The 20,760-nt window shown below is 31.7% G+C and overlaps 1 protein-coding gene across 3 annotated transcripts in view; it reads left to right on the forward strand.

The window, feature by feature from the left end:
- Positions 1–3,308: 3,308 nt before the first annotated feature.
- LOC124359879 (pericentrin-like) overlaps positions 3,309–20,760 on the forward strand; it is a 128,854-nt gene continuing 111,402 nt past the window's right edge. For 2 of the 3 annotated variants that reach the window (XM_046812993.1, XM_046813001.1), the window contains exons 1-6: positions 3,309–3,634; positions 5,334–5,417; positions 6,414–6,525; positions 14,049–14,152; positions 20,223–20,303; positions 20,608–20,748. In XM_046812993.1, coding sequence (XP_046668949.1) covers positions 3,593–3,634; positions 5,334–5,417; positions 6,414–6,525; positions 14,049–14,152; positions 20,223–20,303; positions 20,608–20,748 — 564 coding nt within the window. In that variant the 5' untranslated portion in view covers positions 3,309–3,592. The remainder of the gene's footprint in view (positions 3,635–5,333; positions 5,418–6,413; positions 6,526–14,048; positions 14,153–20,222; positions 20,304–20,607; positions 20,749–20,760) is intronic. The other variant, XM_046813009.1, reaches the window with a different exon arrangement.

Below are 20,760 nucleotides of genomic sequence, written 5' to 3' on the forward strand. Positions count from 1 at the left end.
GGCGATTTTCGAGCGTTGCTCGGGTACAGATCAACACTAACGCAACGGTCGGAAAAATGCACAGGAAAAAACTCTACTGATTAGAAGTTCGGCCACTTTGGATTTCACTGATTGGGGTATTTATGAATGAGTTATAATGACGATTTTTTTGTATCATTACACTGTAGAGACGAGTATATAAATTATCGGAAAAATCACTTTCGGTCGGAAATGAAATACACCTGAAAAACTCTAAATGATTAGAACTTCAACTACTTCGGACTTTGGTTATTGAGGTAAACGTGGTATTTTTTATTGAGTTAGGACGACGATATTTTTTTATCATTAAACTGTACTCGACTACCTATATAATTATCGAGAAAAAAAAAACACTTCCGGTCGGTAAATAACGAAGAAAAAGCTCTCTACTGATTCGTTTTGACGATTTTTGGATTTCACTGGTTGAGTGGTTGAGGTAAAAGTAGTACTTATAATTAATTATGTTAGGACATTGAAATTTAGAGATTAATTCAAACGCCGACTAATAAATATATAATTATCGAGAAAAAAAAAAACAAAATAATCACTTCCGATCGGAATAAACTAAGGAAAATAAAAAAATACCTCAGTCAGTGAAATCCAAAGTAGTCGGAACTTCTTATCAGTAGAGTTTTTTTCCGGTGTATTATCTGACCGGAAGCGATTTTTCAATTTTTCTTTCATAATTATAAAGATATTAGTCGGCGTTCAATTGGATACCTAAAATCAATGTTCTAACATAATTCTAAGTACCACTTTTATCTCAACGACTCAACCAGTGAAATCCAAAATCGTCAAAATCTGAATCAGTAGAGCTTTTCCTCGGTATATTCCGACCGGAGGTAATAATAATAATACTTTTTATTGTGTCAACAATAATAAAAATTTGCGTACAATCGTCAAATTAAATTATTTAGAAATATGTATATCTATTTTAAATTGCCCCCATTCATACCCGTTCATACACAGTCCACACTCATTCCTAAGACTGATACATACTTACAGCCATACGTTTTAAAATCTTCTAAATTTTACCACCAGAAATAGAGGATGACCGAATTACTTTAAATTTCATCCCAGCGGCTCATCATAAACTCTTCCACTGAATAAAACACCCTAGAACGCCAAAAAGTGTCTCAATCGAGCTTTAAAATTTTGTTGGTTCGTTCAAATTTTTGATTTCCTCAGGGAGCTTGTTGATCAGCTTAACACCAACCTCGGATGGCAAACGTTTTGAATGCGGCTGTTCTGTGGCGGATGTAACCGAAGGTTGTCCCTGCCTCTTGTCCCATATTGATAGAGGTCCCTGCCCCGGACGAACTCGCACTTAAATCGGCAGTACAGGGCGACATCGAGGATGTAGATACAGGGCAAAGTTAGAAATCCAAGCTCCCTAAAGGCATCTCTGCATGAATTTCGGGATTTCAATTTTGAAATGATGCGGACAGCTTTCTTTTGACTTCTAAATACTCGCTCAAATTTGTATTTAGAACAGCTGCCCCATAGCCTCAACTCGCACATTAGATGGGGGTGTACAAAGCCGAAGTAGGCAATTTTTTAGTACATCCCGGGAGCAAAATTTGGAAAGGTTTCCGTAGAGCATAAATGCCTGAAGAAACCTTTGAGCAGGTACTTTCAATGTGATTGTCCTCAATTCAGACTTCGATTAAGGTACATTTCGAGGAACTTGGTGGAATCAGTTTCCTCTTAAGAAGACATCGTCCGCCATCATAGCAGCGCGATCCTCAATCTCTCTTTGCCGCAAACAGAAATTTAGTGCATTTGATTTGAAGTTGTTGGTCCTCAGATTTAATTTAGAAAAAAAAACTGAATACATGAATTCAGTTCTAAAAAGGAAATAATTTATAATTCATGTTTTGTTGGAGCTTTAATGCAGAGCGTTTGTATCGTCAACATACTGGACCATTTTCCCTCTCAGGAGCGATGAGTTCCGCCTGCTGATGTAAACAAGGAACAAGACTGGTCCAAGTATATAGATCCCTGTGGGACTCCATAGGAAAAAAGTCGCTAATTTAAAGTGATTTAATTGTTTTTTTCTCGATAATTATATATGTATTAGTCGGCGTTGAATTAATACCTAAAATCACCGTCCTAACATAATCCTAAGTACCACTTTTACTCAACCACTTCAACCAATGAAATCCAAAATTGTCAAAACTTTAATCTGTAGAGAGCTTTTCTTCGGTATTTACCGACCGGAAGTGATTTTTTTCCTCGATAATTATATAGGTACGGTGTACAGTTTAATGATTAACAAAAATCGTCGTCCTAACTCAATCGAAAACCCCACGTTTACCTCAATCATTGAAGTTCAAATTAGTTGAAGTTCTAATCAGTAGAGTTTTCAAGTGTATTTTCCGTCCGAAAGTGATTTTTTTTCAACAATTAATATACACGTTTACAGTTTTAATGACACCTAAAATCAACGTCGTAACTTAATTCTAAGCAGTCACTTTACGTCCCCACGACGAATTTTAACGAAGTGGTCGCTAATTTAAACTGTTCGTCGTGTTACGGTTCAGGTGACTTTGCGACGTCACGTGACCGCGCTGTATAGAAATACCGTGATTACACTACACTATCCGAAAGGCCGAGCCCAAAAGTATCGTTTGATACTTTTATGATGAAAGGACAATTATATTTTTTAACAACGGTCACTTCAATCAGTGAAATCAATCAATTTTAATGTTTTGTAGACAAGAGTAATGATAACTGTCCCTTCTTTCTCCTGCTCCATGCTTTATTTTTTTAATGTCTTAAAATTTCGGGGGGGGGTCCGGACCCCCTGGACCCCCCCCTTCGCTACGCCACTGGCATCAAGTCTGTGTTAGACTAGATTGTCATTTAGCTCAGCTCTCTGATAGTATGCAATCTTGCAATTATGTCTATTTATTTAGAACCCGTCCTAAAATCCTTTTGATGTCATCTGTTTTATTGTGTTGATGGCTATTCTTTGAAGTCAATATGATTTTGGATTATGTTTGTAGTACTGTACAAAATGTAAGCCTGAATATTTGTGAATGTCTAGCTAGATTTACGATTTCGATCCAATTTATCAAAGTGTAATAATGCAATAAACAAATTATTATCATGTAATTTATTGCAAGACTAATAGGATGCTGTGAACTAAACATAATGTTACGTATCTAAGTCCCAGTGTCTGTATGCAGACAGATATTTAAGTGGTTATTTTTAAACGAAATGTCAAACGTACGAAACCAGTGAAAATGTTGAACGTCTGTTGCTATTTTTATTTTTAGTCGTCTATTTTATTTTCATTGTTTTCAGTTGATTGTAACAACAGACATAAACATAAGGCATGACTTAACTACATAAACATACTCAAAAATTTTAGTCAAAATTAGAAATGCAATTAGGTGATAAATAGTCTGCATTATTTAATCATTCATGACAATTTATATCTTTATTATTTATATTCTTAGGTTTGGTAGGTATTAATTGTACCTACACTTTCTAAATGCTAAAACTATAGTTAAGTCGTCTAACGTAAATTATTTATAGGCTATTTTAAACAAATTTTTGAATTTCACAAATGGCAGACAAGCAAAGAAAAATTGATTCAGGCAGAGCTCTGGTAAGTGAGTTATGAATATTGTCAGTCTTATTATTAGGACAGTGTACTAAGTCCATATTAATAATAATCAAACACTATTGCTTATCTCGTCATAATTATAATTCATAATAATAAAATTCGAAAAATATGTAAAAGAAATAAGTCTTAAGAGGATGGCCATATAATAAGAAAAGGACATTTTAACTGTTTTAATTCATTATTGTCTGTCATAGCTTTGTAGTATAAAGAATTCATAATTAGATCTTTTGAGTTTAATGTGAACCCACAATCAGTCTGGGTTATTTTTAATCCAGTAGACTTGTTTAGATGGCACAGTACTTTGGTATTATACTGAGGCCACTCTGTCCCTATCTACTACTTGTAACTATGTGATTTAAGTAAGTTTAAATGGTTAAATTAGGTTATCATAAATGTGTTGCTAGTAGTACCGGGTAGTCTACGATAAGCGGACCGGGTTTTTTATATCGAAGAATGTAATCATTGATACCTAATATTCGCATCTCACATTCTAGACTATCGATCGATATAAAAGTATCTATAGTCCTCAATAACAATCTTATGTTTTTAATTAAAATACAAATTTAATAATTACAGTGATCAAACAAATGATTATAACCAAAATTAGGAAAACTGAAGACGACCATAATTGCACCTCTCACAGTTACAGTTGTTTCTTTCACACAAATTTCACATAATGGGGTTTTCGGTATGAGTCCAACATGTTGAAGCCACGAAAACATGTCGTTATCATCTTTAAAAGCAATGCTGTGTAGTTTAAAAAAAAAAAAATCAAATGTTACTTATGTAAAGTTGAAATATTACCCTACGTGTATTATTTGAAAGTGTTAACTGCTGTTAATATAGATTATTTAAGTTAAGTGTTCAAAATAATTAATCAGTTTCAATTGATTATATTGTTGGTTATGATTAAGTGATATCATTTGCCAATTTCGATATAAAAAACCGGGTGCGCTTAGCCTATCGTACCCTATCCGTAGTACCAAAGCTGAAGTTAATCTTTACGTGCGCTCACGAGATCCGAGATTGAATTGGGTACTATCTTGAAGGATGATGTGAGAGATGGTTTTCTACATATTCAGTGCAAGTGACAATAGATTGGTTTTTGGTTTTTTCAAGTATTTATTCGTAATTAGAATTGAAGGAAGAAATTGAATGAAACATTATATGGCGTATAAAAAACATGTTTTATGGTAAAGTTATAAATATTTAACTTACAGAAATAAATATTTTCATTTTCATGCTACATAGTGATTAAAATGTTATATTATCATCATTAAAAAATGCTGTATTCTGAAGATTTACGCACCGAAATTGCTAAGAAGGTTATCTATGTGTCAAGATACTGTTTTTAATGAAATATTGAAATAATCTTTTTTACCCCAGTGCTTCTAGATAAATTTGAATATATGGATATGTAGCATAGGTCACAAAAGAATTAAAATTGAATTAAATCAGTCATTTGTAGATCTGCTTATATCCAGATAAGTTGCAGGTTGACAGAAAAAATAATAATTTAATGAAAAAAAAAGTATTTTTCATTTTTACTTAGAAACTAAATATGTTGTTCATAATGATATAGTTTATTGTCAGATAATTTACTTATTATATTTGATATAGAATGTAAGACATTTTTAGGCAATTTTGTTTCATTTTGATATTTAGGCCTATCATGTTTCAGTTTGATACATACCAAAAAAGGAAACAAGCAAAAGTGGAAGATAAGGTGATTGGCTCTGTAGTAGACTCGGTGTTTGAAGTGCAGGTAAGAAAGAGGTCTTATGTATTGTTTACATATACATATACATATACATATACACATACTATATGTATGTGTACATCTTTTAAGAGAGATTTCAAAGGAATAATTTGTCTATTTATTTATTCTTATACATCTCATTACATCATAATTTTACATGACTAAACTTGCAAAATTGTATTGAAAAACTTGATCTTTATTTCATTTTTCAAACCCTTTTAGTGCTATCAAGAAATTTTAGTAAACTTTGGAACTTATTCTGATGCATCATAAATATTCATATCTCTATTCCAGAAATCCACAATCAGTAAGAAGTTTATATGTTTGATAAAAAACTATACACAATAAGTTTGATTTATTGTAACCATATATTTTACATTTTGGACATCTTAACTTACTTATTCTTAAGCTAGTATACTATTGCTAACTGTATAAACATTATACATAAAACTGAAATAAGTAACGAGTAATGTATGCTAGAATTTTAAAAGTAATATTAATGCATTGACAGTTAATGTACAATAAATTAGCTGGAATGGACTTGCTGTCAAGCATTGCTGAGGCTTGACTTTGATCCACCTTAGTGGAGTTTTTTACCTCTTGTCTCGTATTGCAAAGTTAAAAAGATAAGGTTGACAAAGTATGTTCACCTTAAGAGGAAATACGTTTATTCCCGGAGGTGTTTCTTCCCAGATAGAATTAATTCACTGTGGCCTGCAAGGTCTGAGTGGGACTGAAGAATGCGGGTGAGAGCTTATATATACTTGTATAAAAAGTGCACTTGCTACCCTTGGTATCTCATGGTCTCAAAGTAGCCTTTTTAACAGGAAGAAGTGTACTAGGAAAGAGGAGAAAGTAGCTGAGCACTAATCTTATAGGAGATGGACCCTAGTTGACCAACATAATGCAATTAAACTGACACTGCAGATAAAAATTTTCACTTCACCTTTTATATCATATCACAAGGAAATGTGTTTAAAACTATTTAACATTTTATTCCAGGAGCCAGAAACAGAAAGAAGGAGCAGAATGGATGCAATAACTCTACAGAAGAAGACAACACATGTTGACTCTCTAAATACTACCATTAAAAACCTCCAAGATTCTCTGTCTGGTGAGCTCAATAAACTCAATCAGTACGCAAAAGTATAATTAATATTTATATATTGAACTGTTATTATGTTAGGATTAATAATAATTTACTTCCAATGCAAACAAAAATATATCAACATATCCCTTTAACCCTTTTAATCTAGAAGGAAAAATAATTGTCTTTTAAAACTGCTATGACCAGTTTTTGAATGTCTCATAAAATTCAAGAAGCTTTGGTGCAAAGTTATCTTATTCAGAATACAACTTTAAACAATTTACACATTTTAAATTATTTGTACTATGTTAACAAACAAAAAAACAAAATATATATACAGTATATATACATTATATTTACAGTACATATATATATATATATATATGTAGAAAAAGGCCAACATATTAATATTGATGAACTATATTTCGCATTACGCTTCTTCAGGTCAAAACAACATAACGAAACACATAAAATAATCAAAAACATACATGTAAACAGATAAATAAATTAATAAGCATAATTTTCTTGAAATGATAAACATATGTTCAGACTGTGGGTGTAAAGATGTGATGAGTGTCCAGATGATTCAAATTTATCGAAGATTTAATCCATAGGGGAATTTAGATTTTGTGACAATTTGACATGCTTGTTCTAAATTTCTTAATTTTGATGTATTTGAATTTTGTATTGATCGTATTGGTTTTACTGTATATAAATTTTCAAAAGATTCTTTGTGTATTTTACTATGAATAACTAATGGTTTTGATTCATCATTATGCTTAAAATCATAACGGTGACCTGTCATTCTTATTCTTAAATTATTTGTTGTAGAGCCGATGTAGTCTTTAGGACATTGTTTACACTGAATTTGATATACTACATTTTTTGTATCACATGTCAAATTTCCAATAATTTTGTATACTTTTTTAGTTGAACTACTTTCAAATTTTGATGACTCTTGTATTTGATTGCACACCATACATCTTGATTTATTACATGGATGTGCTCCTTTAAATTTAGTTTCCACATCAGAATCAGCTGGTAATTTTGGTTTCGATATAATGTCCTTTAAAATAGGAGGTCTTTTAAAAACAATACGTGGAATACTTTTTAGAAATGAGTCTGTCAGTGGAGAATTTTGAAGAATTTTGTAAGCTACTTTAAAAATGTTGTTAATTTTGTAGAGACCAGGATGATATTGTGTTATTAATTTAGGCTCATCATAATATTTCTTTTTGGTATAATTATTATTAAGGTTGCTTTCATTGAGCTGTAACTTTTCATTTAATAGCTTCTCAGGATATCCTCGTTTTAAAAAAGCATCATATATGTTACTAACGTAATTTTTAAGATCTTCACTCTCACTGCATAATTTGGTTGCTCGTGTAACCAAGCTTTTGGGAATTGATCTTTTTACATATACAGGGTGATAACTGTTGTAGTGTAGATATTGAAAAGTGTTTGTAGGTTTTACATTAATTTTGTGTTTCAAGTAACCTTTCTTGATGTAAACGTCAATATCCAGAAATGTAACTGACTCTGTTGAAATTTTCCAAGTAAATTTTAAATTGTTATCGAAGGAGTTCAATGCGTTTAGGAAATCTAAAAGTTTTTCATTACTCTCTGTCCATAACATAAAAATGTCATCTATGTATCTAGACCAGAATACAGGTTTAAATGTTTGAGAATGTAGAAAATCTTGTTCAAATTTTGCCATAAAAAGATTTGCGTATGATGGGGCCATTCGGGTACCCATGGCTGTTCCTTTCTTTTGTAAATAAAATTTGTTTTGAAATCGAAAACAATTGGAAGATAATATAAAATTTATGAGAGCAATGATGAAGTTAGTGCTTGGTTTTGAATTTCCAGGTCTTTTATCTAAAAAGTGTTTCACCGCTTCCATACCTTTATTGTGGTCAATATTAGTATATAAGGAAGTTACATCAATTGTAACTAACGTCACATTTGTTGCAATAGGTTGGGGTATTTCTTTTAATCTTTCAATAAAATGATCAGTGTTTTTCAAGTAGGATGGTACATTTTTGACAAACTCCTGTAGGTGTACATCTACAAACCCTGATATTCTTTCTGTGGGAGATGATATTGAGGCGACTATGGGACGGCCAGGTGGTGATATCTTTGTTTTGTGTACTTTCGGTAACAGGTAGAAAATGGGTGTTTGAGGATTTATGTTTATTAAAATATCAATTAGCTCTTTTGGCAATCCCTCTTTAATAGAATTTTCTTTCAAATATTTCGTTATTTCTTTATTGAAGTGGTTTGTCATATCAGATTTTAATAACTGATAAGTGTCTTCATGTTCTAATTGACGGTTGGCTTCTCTAATATAGTCTGAAATGTTCATGATTACTGTTACATCACCTTTGTCAGCAGGCAAAATTACAATATTTTTGTTATTTTTCAGTGATGAAATGGCTTTAGATTCTTCCTTAGAGAGATTTGTTGACGTTGGCAAATCATCAGAAAAATTTGGGTTAGCAATGTTAGATAAAATAACGTTCAAAAATTGTTCGATAGGGTGGTCTGGACTTAATGGTGGTGGTTCCCAACTTGATGTATCTTTAAAGTGTTCAGTGAACGTTTTCATTTCAACAGTCATGCAATGTAAATTGTTAATATTTTTTGTGTTCATTTGAGAGTCATTGTTATTATCAAAAAAATATTTTAATCTCACATTTTGTGCAAATTGAACAGTATCCATCACTAATTGAATGTGGTCAAAAGTTGGAGTAGGAGCAAAGTTAAGTCCCTTAGACAACAGAGAAATTTCATTTAGTTGCAGATTATAATCTGATAAGTTAATTAAATTCATCTCGTCACATTGCATTGAAAATTGTGTAAGGATATTGTTTTGTCGAGATGGGGAAGGTTGCGATGAGAATGGGGTTGGAGATGAAGACGGAGGTGGTGGTGGAGGTAATCTGAAGCTATTCAATAGAGACGAGTCTATGGGTATGTTGTTGGTGTTTGAAGTGGGCTGTAATTCACATGTTACTGAGGATTGCAAGGGTAAAGGAGTTTGTTGTAGTTGTTGCGTATGCAATATATTTTGTGTCACTATTGAGTAATTTTGGAACTGTGGTATAAACTCTCTCGAACATAGAATATTATTCATATAATTAGAGTGTTGTATGTACACATTTTGGGCAATGTTAAAACCATATGTTTGATAGTAAAGATTGGTAAACTTTCGCTGATGAATTTTGCATTTTGTAGAAATTAAATTCATGGCATGCTGTCTAATTTCATCAATAAATGGTAGCGTGCATGGAAAGCTATAATACAAAAACTGTTGAAATCTGTATGCTTGATGATAGTGGAATGACAGTTGTCTTCTGTACAGATCATAAACTGTATTTCTGAGAATTGTGCTAGTGTTAACTGCTAAACTGTTAATAGTTTGGTGCATGAAAACTGGTAAACCAGATATAGGAAATTTCACAGTAAGACCTTTTGGTAAAAGCCCAAATTGTATGCAAGCCGAAAGAAATATAACGTGACAATAACATTTTACTGATTTAACCATGTGAAATTCAAAGTAGCTTTTGAGTTCATTCCTGTTATTCATTAGTGTATTTATGTTGAAATAAGTAAAAAGAAAAGCATATAACAAAACTCGGAAAAGGCCAAACGTCAAGAGACTTACTTGGATATTCAATTGAATGTCATTCGACTAATACATGTAGAAAAAGGCCAATAGTTTTTCTGAAAAATGATGTATAATACATGATATTTAAATGCATTTTTGTATTGAAATCGCAATTTAAAAAAAAAACCATGTCATACTCTTGAAAATGGGTTAAAACTTTAATCCTTTGATAACCAACTTCCGATATATCGAAAACGGCGAACTTTCTATATATCGGAAGTTTCGTTAAAAATGTTGTTTATTCAATGACACATTTCAATTGTATTTTCACAAAAAATGTTTAAATACATAACAAAAGTAACTAAATATAATGGTTTTGTAAATAGTATTTGACTTTTCGATTGTTTATTCTATGTCTGTATACATGCAGTGTCGCCCTCTGTTTCCTCAAAGGTCAGACTACGCGCCAGTCGCTGTTTCTGGGGTGTAAAAAAACCAGACAGTGTTACTTTGGTATTATCTGGAAGCCACTATTTTTGGACGAGTTTTCCTTTTCGGGGACTAAAATAAATTACAGTATTAAAAAGAACAGAAATTTACAAATCATTACGACGAACAGTTGTCTTATTCTGCCTCCCAAAAGGAAGCGATATCGGTGAGAATTGAGTTGTCACAATCAGTTGTCGCCAATACAAAACTTTCCTCTTCAGTTAATAACTATTCATGATGACATTGTAAATTAATGAAGCACACAACAATCAGTGAAAACAAAAACTTAAAGAACAACAAATAATGATTCAAAAGTGACCGGTGATTCGTGGGTCTAGACCTACTTGAAGGGTCGTTCGTCTAGGCCTATTTGGAGGTGATTTGGCGACAGGGGTATGACTCATCGGGTACTTTTCGATTCATTATGAAACGAGGAAAGTACTAGTAATGTATAATGAAGTTTATTTTGGTCCCTGATATAGTGGCCAAAAATAGTGGCCTCCGAATAATACCAAAGTACTAAGACAGTTGCTAAGTTGTGTTTACATTTTAAATAGCGTTATTTACGCTATGTTACTTATTTCTGTGTTTTGTTTGATTTACGTGAAGAACAATGTGTCAATGTACTGAATTAGAGTAGTCCTATCCGAAAAATATTAGGTTTAATTCTTATCAGTCCAATTTTATTCATCTATTGTTGAAAAATGTGGTATTTATGATTTTGTACAAAATTTATATAAATATATAAAATTTCTAACTAAGAATTTTCTTTGTATTAAAAATTCATACTTATTTGCAAATAAATGACATATAACTTACAGGGTGTCTCACGAGTAACCCGACAAACTTCTTAGGTGGTTTCCTCTCATCAAAATAATTTAAAAAATTCCGGGAACACTTTGTTAGCAAGCTATGGCTAGTGAAAGATTTTGCCCAATTTTCTAGGAAAGGACAGAAATAAAGTGAAACTGATGTTTTTATGGCATAAAGATAGTTGTTAAATTTATTGGATTTTACGTAAAATAAATTGAAAAACTGAATAAAATATGTCCTAGCTCTGTAAGAATACCCATTTCTGAGATATCAGCCAAAATATGCAAAATCCGGTCTCGAAAAACATGCTAGCTAGATTTGAAGTACATTAACTTCATTAAATGGGTAATAAACACACAAACTTTATAACCAAAACTTTTTAACTTCAAATGTAATTTTGAATAGAATGATGTAAAATTTTCCAATAATAAACAAATACACAGTTTTAAAAATTAATGCTTAATTAATTTAACACATACAAAAAATAAGACAGAAAATGCAATATCTGTTAATTAAATGAACGTTCTTCTTAAAATCATTTTAATTGCTAATCTTTTACTCCAATTTCCATGTCTTATAAATTGTGTTCAAAATGATTTCCTTGATAATTTATGCACTATCTAGTGCATTTAATGAAACCACATGTATCTTTTCTGATAGCATCTCGGTAGTTCTTAAGCGTTTAAAATTCGGTTAAATAATTCTACTTAGGAGCTAACTGGTTCTGTGTATATACAAGTTGCTTTAAATGACCCCAAAGGTAATAATTCAAGGGATTTAAATCAGGGTCCTAGGGTCCTAGGAGGTCAATTAATTGATCCACCACGACCGATCCATTAGTGTGCTCTCTATTTTGTAAATAATGTGTCGGTGCGCCATCATGTTTGGAGTATCATTTGATGTCTTCTTTTCAAGTGGTACATCTTTAAGTAGAACTGGCAATTGATTTTCTAATAAGTCTTTGTACAGAAAACCAGTAAGGTGGTTAAAAAAAAAAAATGGACAATTAACTGGTCCCCAATTATACCACACTATACATTTATTGAAAATCGAATTTGAAAGTTCGACTCTACAACTGCTTTTGGATTTTTCAGTTGACCACTGGTGACTATTTTTCAAATTTAGAATTGCGTATCTTGTAAACATCGATTCGTTCATGAATAAAACACAGCGTACATTATTTTGATTTTCTAATACCCATTGACATAATTATAATTTTAATGCACTGTCACCTGGAAGAAGATTTTGAACTCTTTTTAAATGATTTGGATAAAAGTCGTTTTCTTTCAATGTTCTCTAGACTGTAATACGAGATATGTTTTATCTATTTGAAAGTCGGCGAGTGCTAAATTGAGGACTTTGTTGTATCATGTCGATGATATTATCTTGTTTGCGTACAGGCTGTATTAAAAGACGTTCTCTCAAACAATTAACGGTTTGAGAAGATCCATTTGATCGTAAATTATTGAAAACTAATGCAAATGTTACGTGAGTAGGTGTTCTATTTAGAAATTGTCTTTCATATTCATATTTAGCTGCACGAATATATCCATTGTTAAAACTATAGACAAAACAATATCTGTGCACTCTGGATTTGAAAATGTAAATGGCATCTTGTCGTTAAAAAACACGAATGAAGTAAAAATAATATAATAATACACATACACTGCAAAAACCAAATATGATAGACGAGTTACTCCAACGTCTGAATTGGACAGCTGTACAATAATAACTTGTATTCAGGTATTATTGCAGCAGTGTTGCCAACTCTCAATTTTCAACGAACTAAAAATATTTCAATTGACACTGTATTTTAAAAAGCTTACTTCTCAACCTGTTCTCAACAATGTTTTATACTGTAAATGTTTTTTAATTATTTACTTGACTGAAAAAAAAAAAACATCTTTAAATGTTTTGTTTTTTACGAAGAACGTTCATCTAATAAATAGTGGTTCATTTAAAACTACCTTAGAAGTTACTCAGTGTTAGGTACTGACTCGTGGGACACTCTATGTCCTGGTAGCCCATTTTATAATACACAATAATAAAAAAAAGGTAAAAGATTTGGTTTGTGGTTCCTAAAATATAGCTATTTCTCTGCAATTCTGTAAATTCAATAAAAATAGCCTGGTATTTCTGTTTTACTTTTTTATCTGGTTTACTGGTATTGCTTATAATATAGACTGGTCTCCAAAGGGTAAAAGAGATGTATAGTTAGTACTTGGATGGTTGATATACTTATATTATATGATATGCATAATATGATAATATAATAAAGATAACGTAAATTAAGAGCCAAAAACACTCTGTCACTGACAGAAATGTGATTGTCTCTTCCTGGATTAAGTACGTCTTGAACCTAAAACATTTCTTTTTTTAACATTTTTATAATTGATTTTTATTGTTGTATATTTACTCCCTAAATCTATACAACCTGATTATACTACACACCTCTGTGTATGACACTGCTGCTGGTAATTGTAACAAAAAAGTTAAGATTCTATATATTACTGATCCTTACGTAAATACTGTACATTTTATATGTAGTAAACGAATACAAGTATCTGTTTACACATGAGTTTAATTAAAATTGTCTGTGGATGAAATTTTTGTTACACTACTATACATTTTGTTTCAGAGAAAAATGAAATCATTGAGTCATTGGAGATTACAAATCGAGTGTTGAGGGAAGGTACGGGTGACCACATACGCTCAGCACAGGCTGTGAACAGTCAAAAGATGGTAGGTAACAGAATGTAGTAAGTGGAATCTTGATTGAGTTAATTGATTATCATAACTTCCTATTTCAAAAATGTTTTAAAGTAAAAAAATCTAAATGTCATTAAAGCTTTCTTTTTATTAATATTTAATACTACCTCTAGCTTTCTAAGTAATAATTTGGAAACAGCTGCTTCCTTTTCTATCTGTACCTTTAATAATACATCTATAAACACATTTTTGATAACCTGTTAACCTAAAGGATTTTAGTCCATGCTCCTCAAAATACTTTTATAGGGAGCCGGGTACTAAAGTCTAAATGCCTCGATAAATATCATTGTGTTTCATCAGTGCCGTACTTTCTGCTGCCATAAAATGGCTTCTTTTAGAACTGATCATGCAATGATCTAGTAGTAAAGGGTCAATCCATATGAAGTAATACAATGATGTACATATATATGATACTAAAGTAGTGTAGAAATTTTAACTTTGATATTTGACTCAGAAGAAAGTTATAAATTTTTAAAAGTAAAAAAAAAAAAAAAATGCACTTTCACCAATGTTAACCCTTTGAGTGCCAAGGGCCGATTTAATCGGCCTAGCAACGTTTCTGCATAGTGCCAAGGGCCGATCTTATCGGCCCGATGGTATTGACGAAAATTGCCAAGGGCCAACTAGATCGGCCTTTCCAATATTGGACATCCTGTTGCTAAATATTGACGTATGATATCGTAAAACGTATCAAATTAAAGCCCAAGAAATGTACGACATAATTCACGTAGTGATAGTTTATATATATAGTTTACAATATTTTTATGTAGCCGATATCTAGAAGGCTATGGCGCGAACCGCCTGTTGTCACGTTGCAGTCGTTTTGTTTACGTTCAGTTGTTTAGCTGCTAGCTGTATAGTGTGGCTGTGTTGACATTTTGATTAGTATTTTAAAAGTTTCCTACTTTTATTACTTCAGTTCAATTTCATTTTTTAATAAGGTATAGTTTGCTGAAATGAGTAAAAGGAAAAGATCGCACTTAAGAGAAAATAGGTCAGATTCCGTTATATGCCCCCAACGCTTAAACTTTTTTCAATTAACTTAGAACGTTATAAAACGATGTAGTTGAGTAATAGAACTAACATTATGCCCCCAACGCTAATTTTTCATTTACGTATGATTATAATGAATTACAATATTGGTTACTAGCTAATCATGAGATGCCGCGCGGCCTGCCGTAATCGGGATTCTCGAGGAAGATAAGATAACAGCGACAACAATACCGATCGCAATACCTGGAAATGCTTGTTGATTGATGGAATGTTAGTTCTGTTACTCAACTACATCGTTTTATAACGTTCTAAGTTAAAAGAACAAAAGAAAAAAGAAAAAAGAAAAAAGTTTAAGCATTTGGGGCATGTAACGGAATCTGACCGCGAAAATACATTAATTCATTCTTAGCCTATATGATAAAAACACTCACTCAGTTATTTCATCTGAAGGATTTAGTATAATAGGCCTAATGAAATAATCCCAAAGTAATTAATTTAAGTCTGTTCATAATACATATAAATAACAGTTGTATAATCTACCTTGATTTAATTTCATAAAACTAGTTAAATATATTTTACATGAACAAGAGTAAGCGTGCATGTTTTCAGCATTTTGCAGCAATATATAAAAAAATTCAAAACTCAGTTATATATAAATGTATTTTTATGAAACTTGGTACATTTATTCCAACTAACATGGGGAACATAAAATTGGCACATAACACTAATAAAACAAAAATAAATAAATACTTTTTGTATCTTAAACAAAACAAATGTGTTTTTTTGTTTTTGTATTTTTGTTTACAAATATATAAATATTTTTTTAATTTATGGTCAAAATATATATATACCAATTTGTAGCCTGTATCGTGCCCTAAATAATAAAGCAAAAAGTGTCTCATTATGTTAATTTTTAAGGAAGATGTTAATTTTTTAGTAAAATACTGTAGTAACATAAAAATAGTGCTTGGCACTGAGGGGAATGGCCTGTCACAAATGATTGGCACTGGCTGCATGACCTCCACCACTTCGCGTGGCACTCAAAGGGTTAATATAATACGAATTACTCAAATGAAGGTGGTATTGGGCTATGTTTGATACATTACAGGCGTGTTTTCAATGCATGAACTTATATAAGGTTTTATAACTCCAAATTATTAAAAAAAACTTTTTGGCTTTTCTTCTAGTTCTTTTAAACATAGTTAGAGTCTAAAATTAAATTAACGAGCAATGGTTTATAAAGGTATAAACCTATAGTAGTACAAAGCCTATTATTATAATTAGTAACAATTGAGTTAATGCAGACCAAAAAGCTGTGTGGTCCTTGTTAGTGAGTCAGATCAGTAAACAGATCTGCATTCATTTGTGTTATATTCTAAAAATGAAAACAGTCAGGTATGCAGTTGTTTAATGTGCATTACTTATTTGGAGCACAACACTTCAGTTGTCCCGTACATTTCTAAATCATATGACAAAATTTATAACAGAAACAATTCCTAAGTTGAGAAGTTCATTTATTTTTCAGATAAAAGTTGCAATTAATATAAAAATAAGAATTTTTTAAACCCCTGCTACCACAAAATAGATTTTGGATTTGAAGCTGAAGGCATTTTTTTGCCTCCTGTCATGGCAAAAATGCATGCAATGGAGTATGAGGTACTACAAGGTTAGTAAAGCAAGTTTACAATGACATACTTCAAACAAAATTCTTACGGTTGAGGATATGAACATATTTTGCAAAGAGAATATTAAAGTAATCTATTTCCTCACCAAGAAAGAAGACATACTAATACACATTGAAAAACTTCAAATCAGATTTGATAATGATTTACCAGTAAAAGGTACAAGGAAGTGTCATGAATTTCATAGCATTACAGATCTTAGGATCAGTAAAATTTCTTAATTTACAGTAAGTATATAACTTTGTACGTGTTTATGATGAACAGTGGTGGCTTGCAGACGTCGAACAAGTAAGTTTGGAAAACAATTATGTATTTGTGAAGTTTTATCAACCAGCTGGACCAATGTTTTTTGTTTTGTGCTTTATAGGGGACCGGGTACTAAAGTATAAATGCCTTGAGAGATCTCATTGTTTTTCATTAGTGCCTGTATTTTTTTGCCTTAAAATGGCTTCTTTTAGAACCGATCATGCAAGGATGTATTGGGCAGTAATATTGTCTCTGTTTGCTGAATGTATTGTGTTTTGTGCTGCTATTGCATAGGATTAATATTGTGTTTTATTTAAGGTTAATATATGAAATGTTGTATACAGTGTTTATCTGATAGTCATATTTACTCTTAATTATAATTCCTCTAGGACTTGTAAATTATTGAAAGTATTTGAGACTTGCTGTAGCTCTAATATTTTATTAAAGATTATAAATTAAACTTAAAATCATAAGTTTTATAAAAGTGTTATTTTGATATGTAATTGAAAATAAATATTTAATTTACTTAAATTTTGTTTCTAATAAAATAATATTTATAATACCATCCCATCATAAAAATGAGTAAACATCTCAACAGGGGCTAATTTGCTCTAGGCAATAATTAAAAGTTTTACTATTGTATTTTATAATTAAATTAGCAAATAAATTATGAAACTTTAAATGTATAGCGTATGAAAAATATGTTGTCTCTACAGATGAAGGTAAAAGACGATTTAGAAGAGAAAAACTTGGTTTTTTGTAATGGAAGTAACATGGTCTTAATAGTTAAATATATAGTAAAAAAAAAGTTTTTTTCTATTGTTAACATTCATAATAATGGTTTAATAATTTAACTTTGTCCAAAATAATCTCTTAATAAATATAACATCAAATTGTGTTTTTAAAGTAGTTAAAGCTATGTAGTCTGAAATTTAAGAAGTTTAGAAGGAATAATCTATATAAATAAAAATGAATTTCCGTTCGTTATCTCGCTAAAACTTGAGAACGGCTGAACCGATTTGGCTAATTTTGGTCTTGAAATGTTCGTGGAAGTCCAGGGAAGGTTTAAACGATGAGACAATATAACAAAATTGCAAGGAAAATACTAAAAAATACAATTTGATTTTCCCATACAAACTGTTCTTACCTGTCAAACGTTTGATTGATGTCCATGTTTAAATTAATTTCATTTAACAGCTGTAACAAATACGGCTGAACCGATTTGGCTAATTTTGGTCTTGAAATGTTCGTGGAAGTCCAGGGAAGGTTTAAACGATGAGACAATATAACAAAATTGCAAGGAAAATACTAAAAAATACAATTTGATTTTCCCATACAAACTGTTCTTACCTGTCAAACGTTTGATTGATGTCCATGTTTAAATTAATTTAATTTAACAGGTGTATCAAATACGAGAGTAATTCGGAAAGTAAGGTCCGATTCGCGTTAACCAGACAAACAGTAAGCGAGCAGCGAAATGCGCATGCGCCCTGACTCCCGGCATGCATTGCGCGCAGAACAACTCCATTTTCAGTGAAATCGTTGTAGTCTGCTGTTGTCTGTGCCTTTTTAAAATGTTTTAAAACTATTGAACGTCCCGCTGACTGTGAAATACAGTCTGTGATACGGTTTTTGACAGCAAGGAACGTTTCAGCAGCGGATATTCATCGACAGATAAGTGAAGTGTACGGTCCAAATGCAATGAGTGACAGCTAAGTGCGGAAGTGGGTGAGAGGTTTTAAAGATGGACGGGAAAATGTCCATGACGAACCACGATCAGGTCGGCCGTCAGTGATCACAGAAGATTTGGTGAAAGCCGTCGATGAAAAAATTCGTGAAGATCAGCGATTTACTGTTTCTCCATTAGCAATAGAATTTCCAAACGTGAGCACATTGTTTAAAATTTTGGATTTTCGCAAATTGTGCTCACGTTGTGTTCCCAGGCTGCTTACTGAGGAACACAAAAAAGAAGAATGGGTATTGCTCTTGAATTTTTGATCCAATATCATCAGGAAGGTGATAGATAACCTTTTAGACCACATTGTGACGGGTGACGAGACATGGGTTTCCCACATAACCCCAGAAACGAAACGCCAGTTGATGGAGTGGCGTCACTCGACGTCACCGGTTAAAGTGGTTAACAAGACTGGTTATCGTCGCAGGCGGCCGACTTCTATTACACCGGCATTCAAAAACTTGTAGATCGTTATGACAAGTGTTTAAACAAAAGTGGAAATTATGTAGAAAAATAGTGATTGATGTCAGGAATCAAATAAAACAAGTTTTTTGAAAAAATCTGTTGTGGTTTTTTTAAAATAAAAAAACGGACCTTACTTTCCGAATTACCCTCGTACAAATGACAAAGTGTCTCAGTATCATATGTTTACTCACTACTGCATGCAATTTTGGGTAAAAAAGCTGTCACCATTATTGTAACAACATTGTAAAAGTTCTTCTTCTATAAAAACAAATCAATCAATCAATCAATTTAAAGGAAAGTGACTATCACGTTACAAACGAATTCAGCCAATTATAAAAACAAAGCGATCTGACACTTGACCTGACAGAAATTAAAACACCTATTTAAAGACACCTTTATGTTTTTTTTTTTTTTTTTATTAATTATTGTGGCATTATTCAACAGCTGCGGTGTAGAAGGCGCTGTATTCATTGAATTTTGAACAGTTCTAAGATGCCATAGCATGGCCTATACTATGATGATGATGCCTTTATAAAGTTACCGGTTCTGCAATACATAATTAGGGTTTAAATTAATATGGTTTATGTTAAGAGGTAAGTGAAACGTAGTTCACCGGGTCAGCTAGTTATAAATAATTATGAATTAATTTGGTTACTACCAACATTGGGGATTAAATATTTTCATAACAAAAAGTAGTTAAATGACATTTTTTTTCCAAAATATCATAATTTCTAAACTAACACAATGTAAAGTATTAATATAACGAAAATTTATTTAACAGATAAAAAGGTCACTTTTTGGGGTCGGTTGAATGTTTTTATAAGTTTCTGCCTAAAGGGTTAACATATAACAATGGCTAATGTCTGAAATTCTGCTATTCTGTATAGGATTGTTTAAAAGTATGTGATTTGCTCTGTTGCAGACTCTTGATCTCCAGAAGCAGGTAGATTCTCGGGACACTTACATTGTTCAGCTGTCAGACAGTTTAAAGCAGCGGTCTCAGGTACGTTTACAGTGTTGAGAGTTTAATTATCTATAAACTAGCTCTTTTATATTGTTGAAGTAAAACAAGACATTTCATGATCACTCACCAAGGACCATTCTTAGATAGTTTAGATCAAGTGAGGATTACCCGTTACAATCTCTACAAGAGTGACAGGTCTTGTGTTAGTCGAAACTGTTAAAGAATTATTGTTAAAATACTTCGTAAATTAAACATTTTTTAGTAGTTGATGAGACATGATATACTTTCTGTGTTTGTTATTTTAAAACAATACATAATATATTGCTTTATTTGTATTTTTTAGGAGGTAACAGATTTACTGCTAAAAGAGAAGGAACTCAATGTTGAAATTGAAAGCTTGCAGAAACAAATAAAATTGAATGAAAAACAATCTGAAATGAAATTGTCAGATTTCTACAACGAGGCCATTGAATACAGAGCAAAGGTAATTTTTACA

Source organism: Homalodisca vitripennis, chromosome 1 (assembly GCF_021130785.1).
Source record: "Homalodisca vitripennis isolate AUS2020 chromosome 1, UT_GWSS_2.1, whole genome shotgun sequence".
Lineage (NCBI taxonomy): Eukaryota > Metazoa > Arthropoda > Insecta > Hemiptera > Cicadellidae > Homalodisca > Homalodisca vitripennis.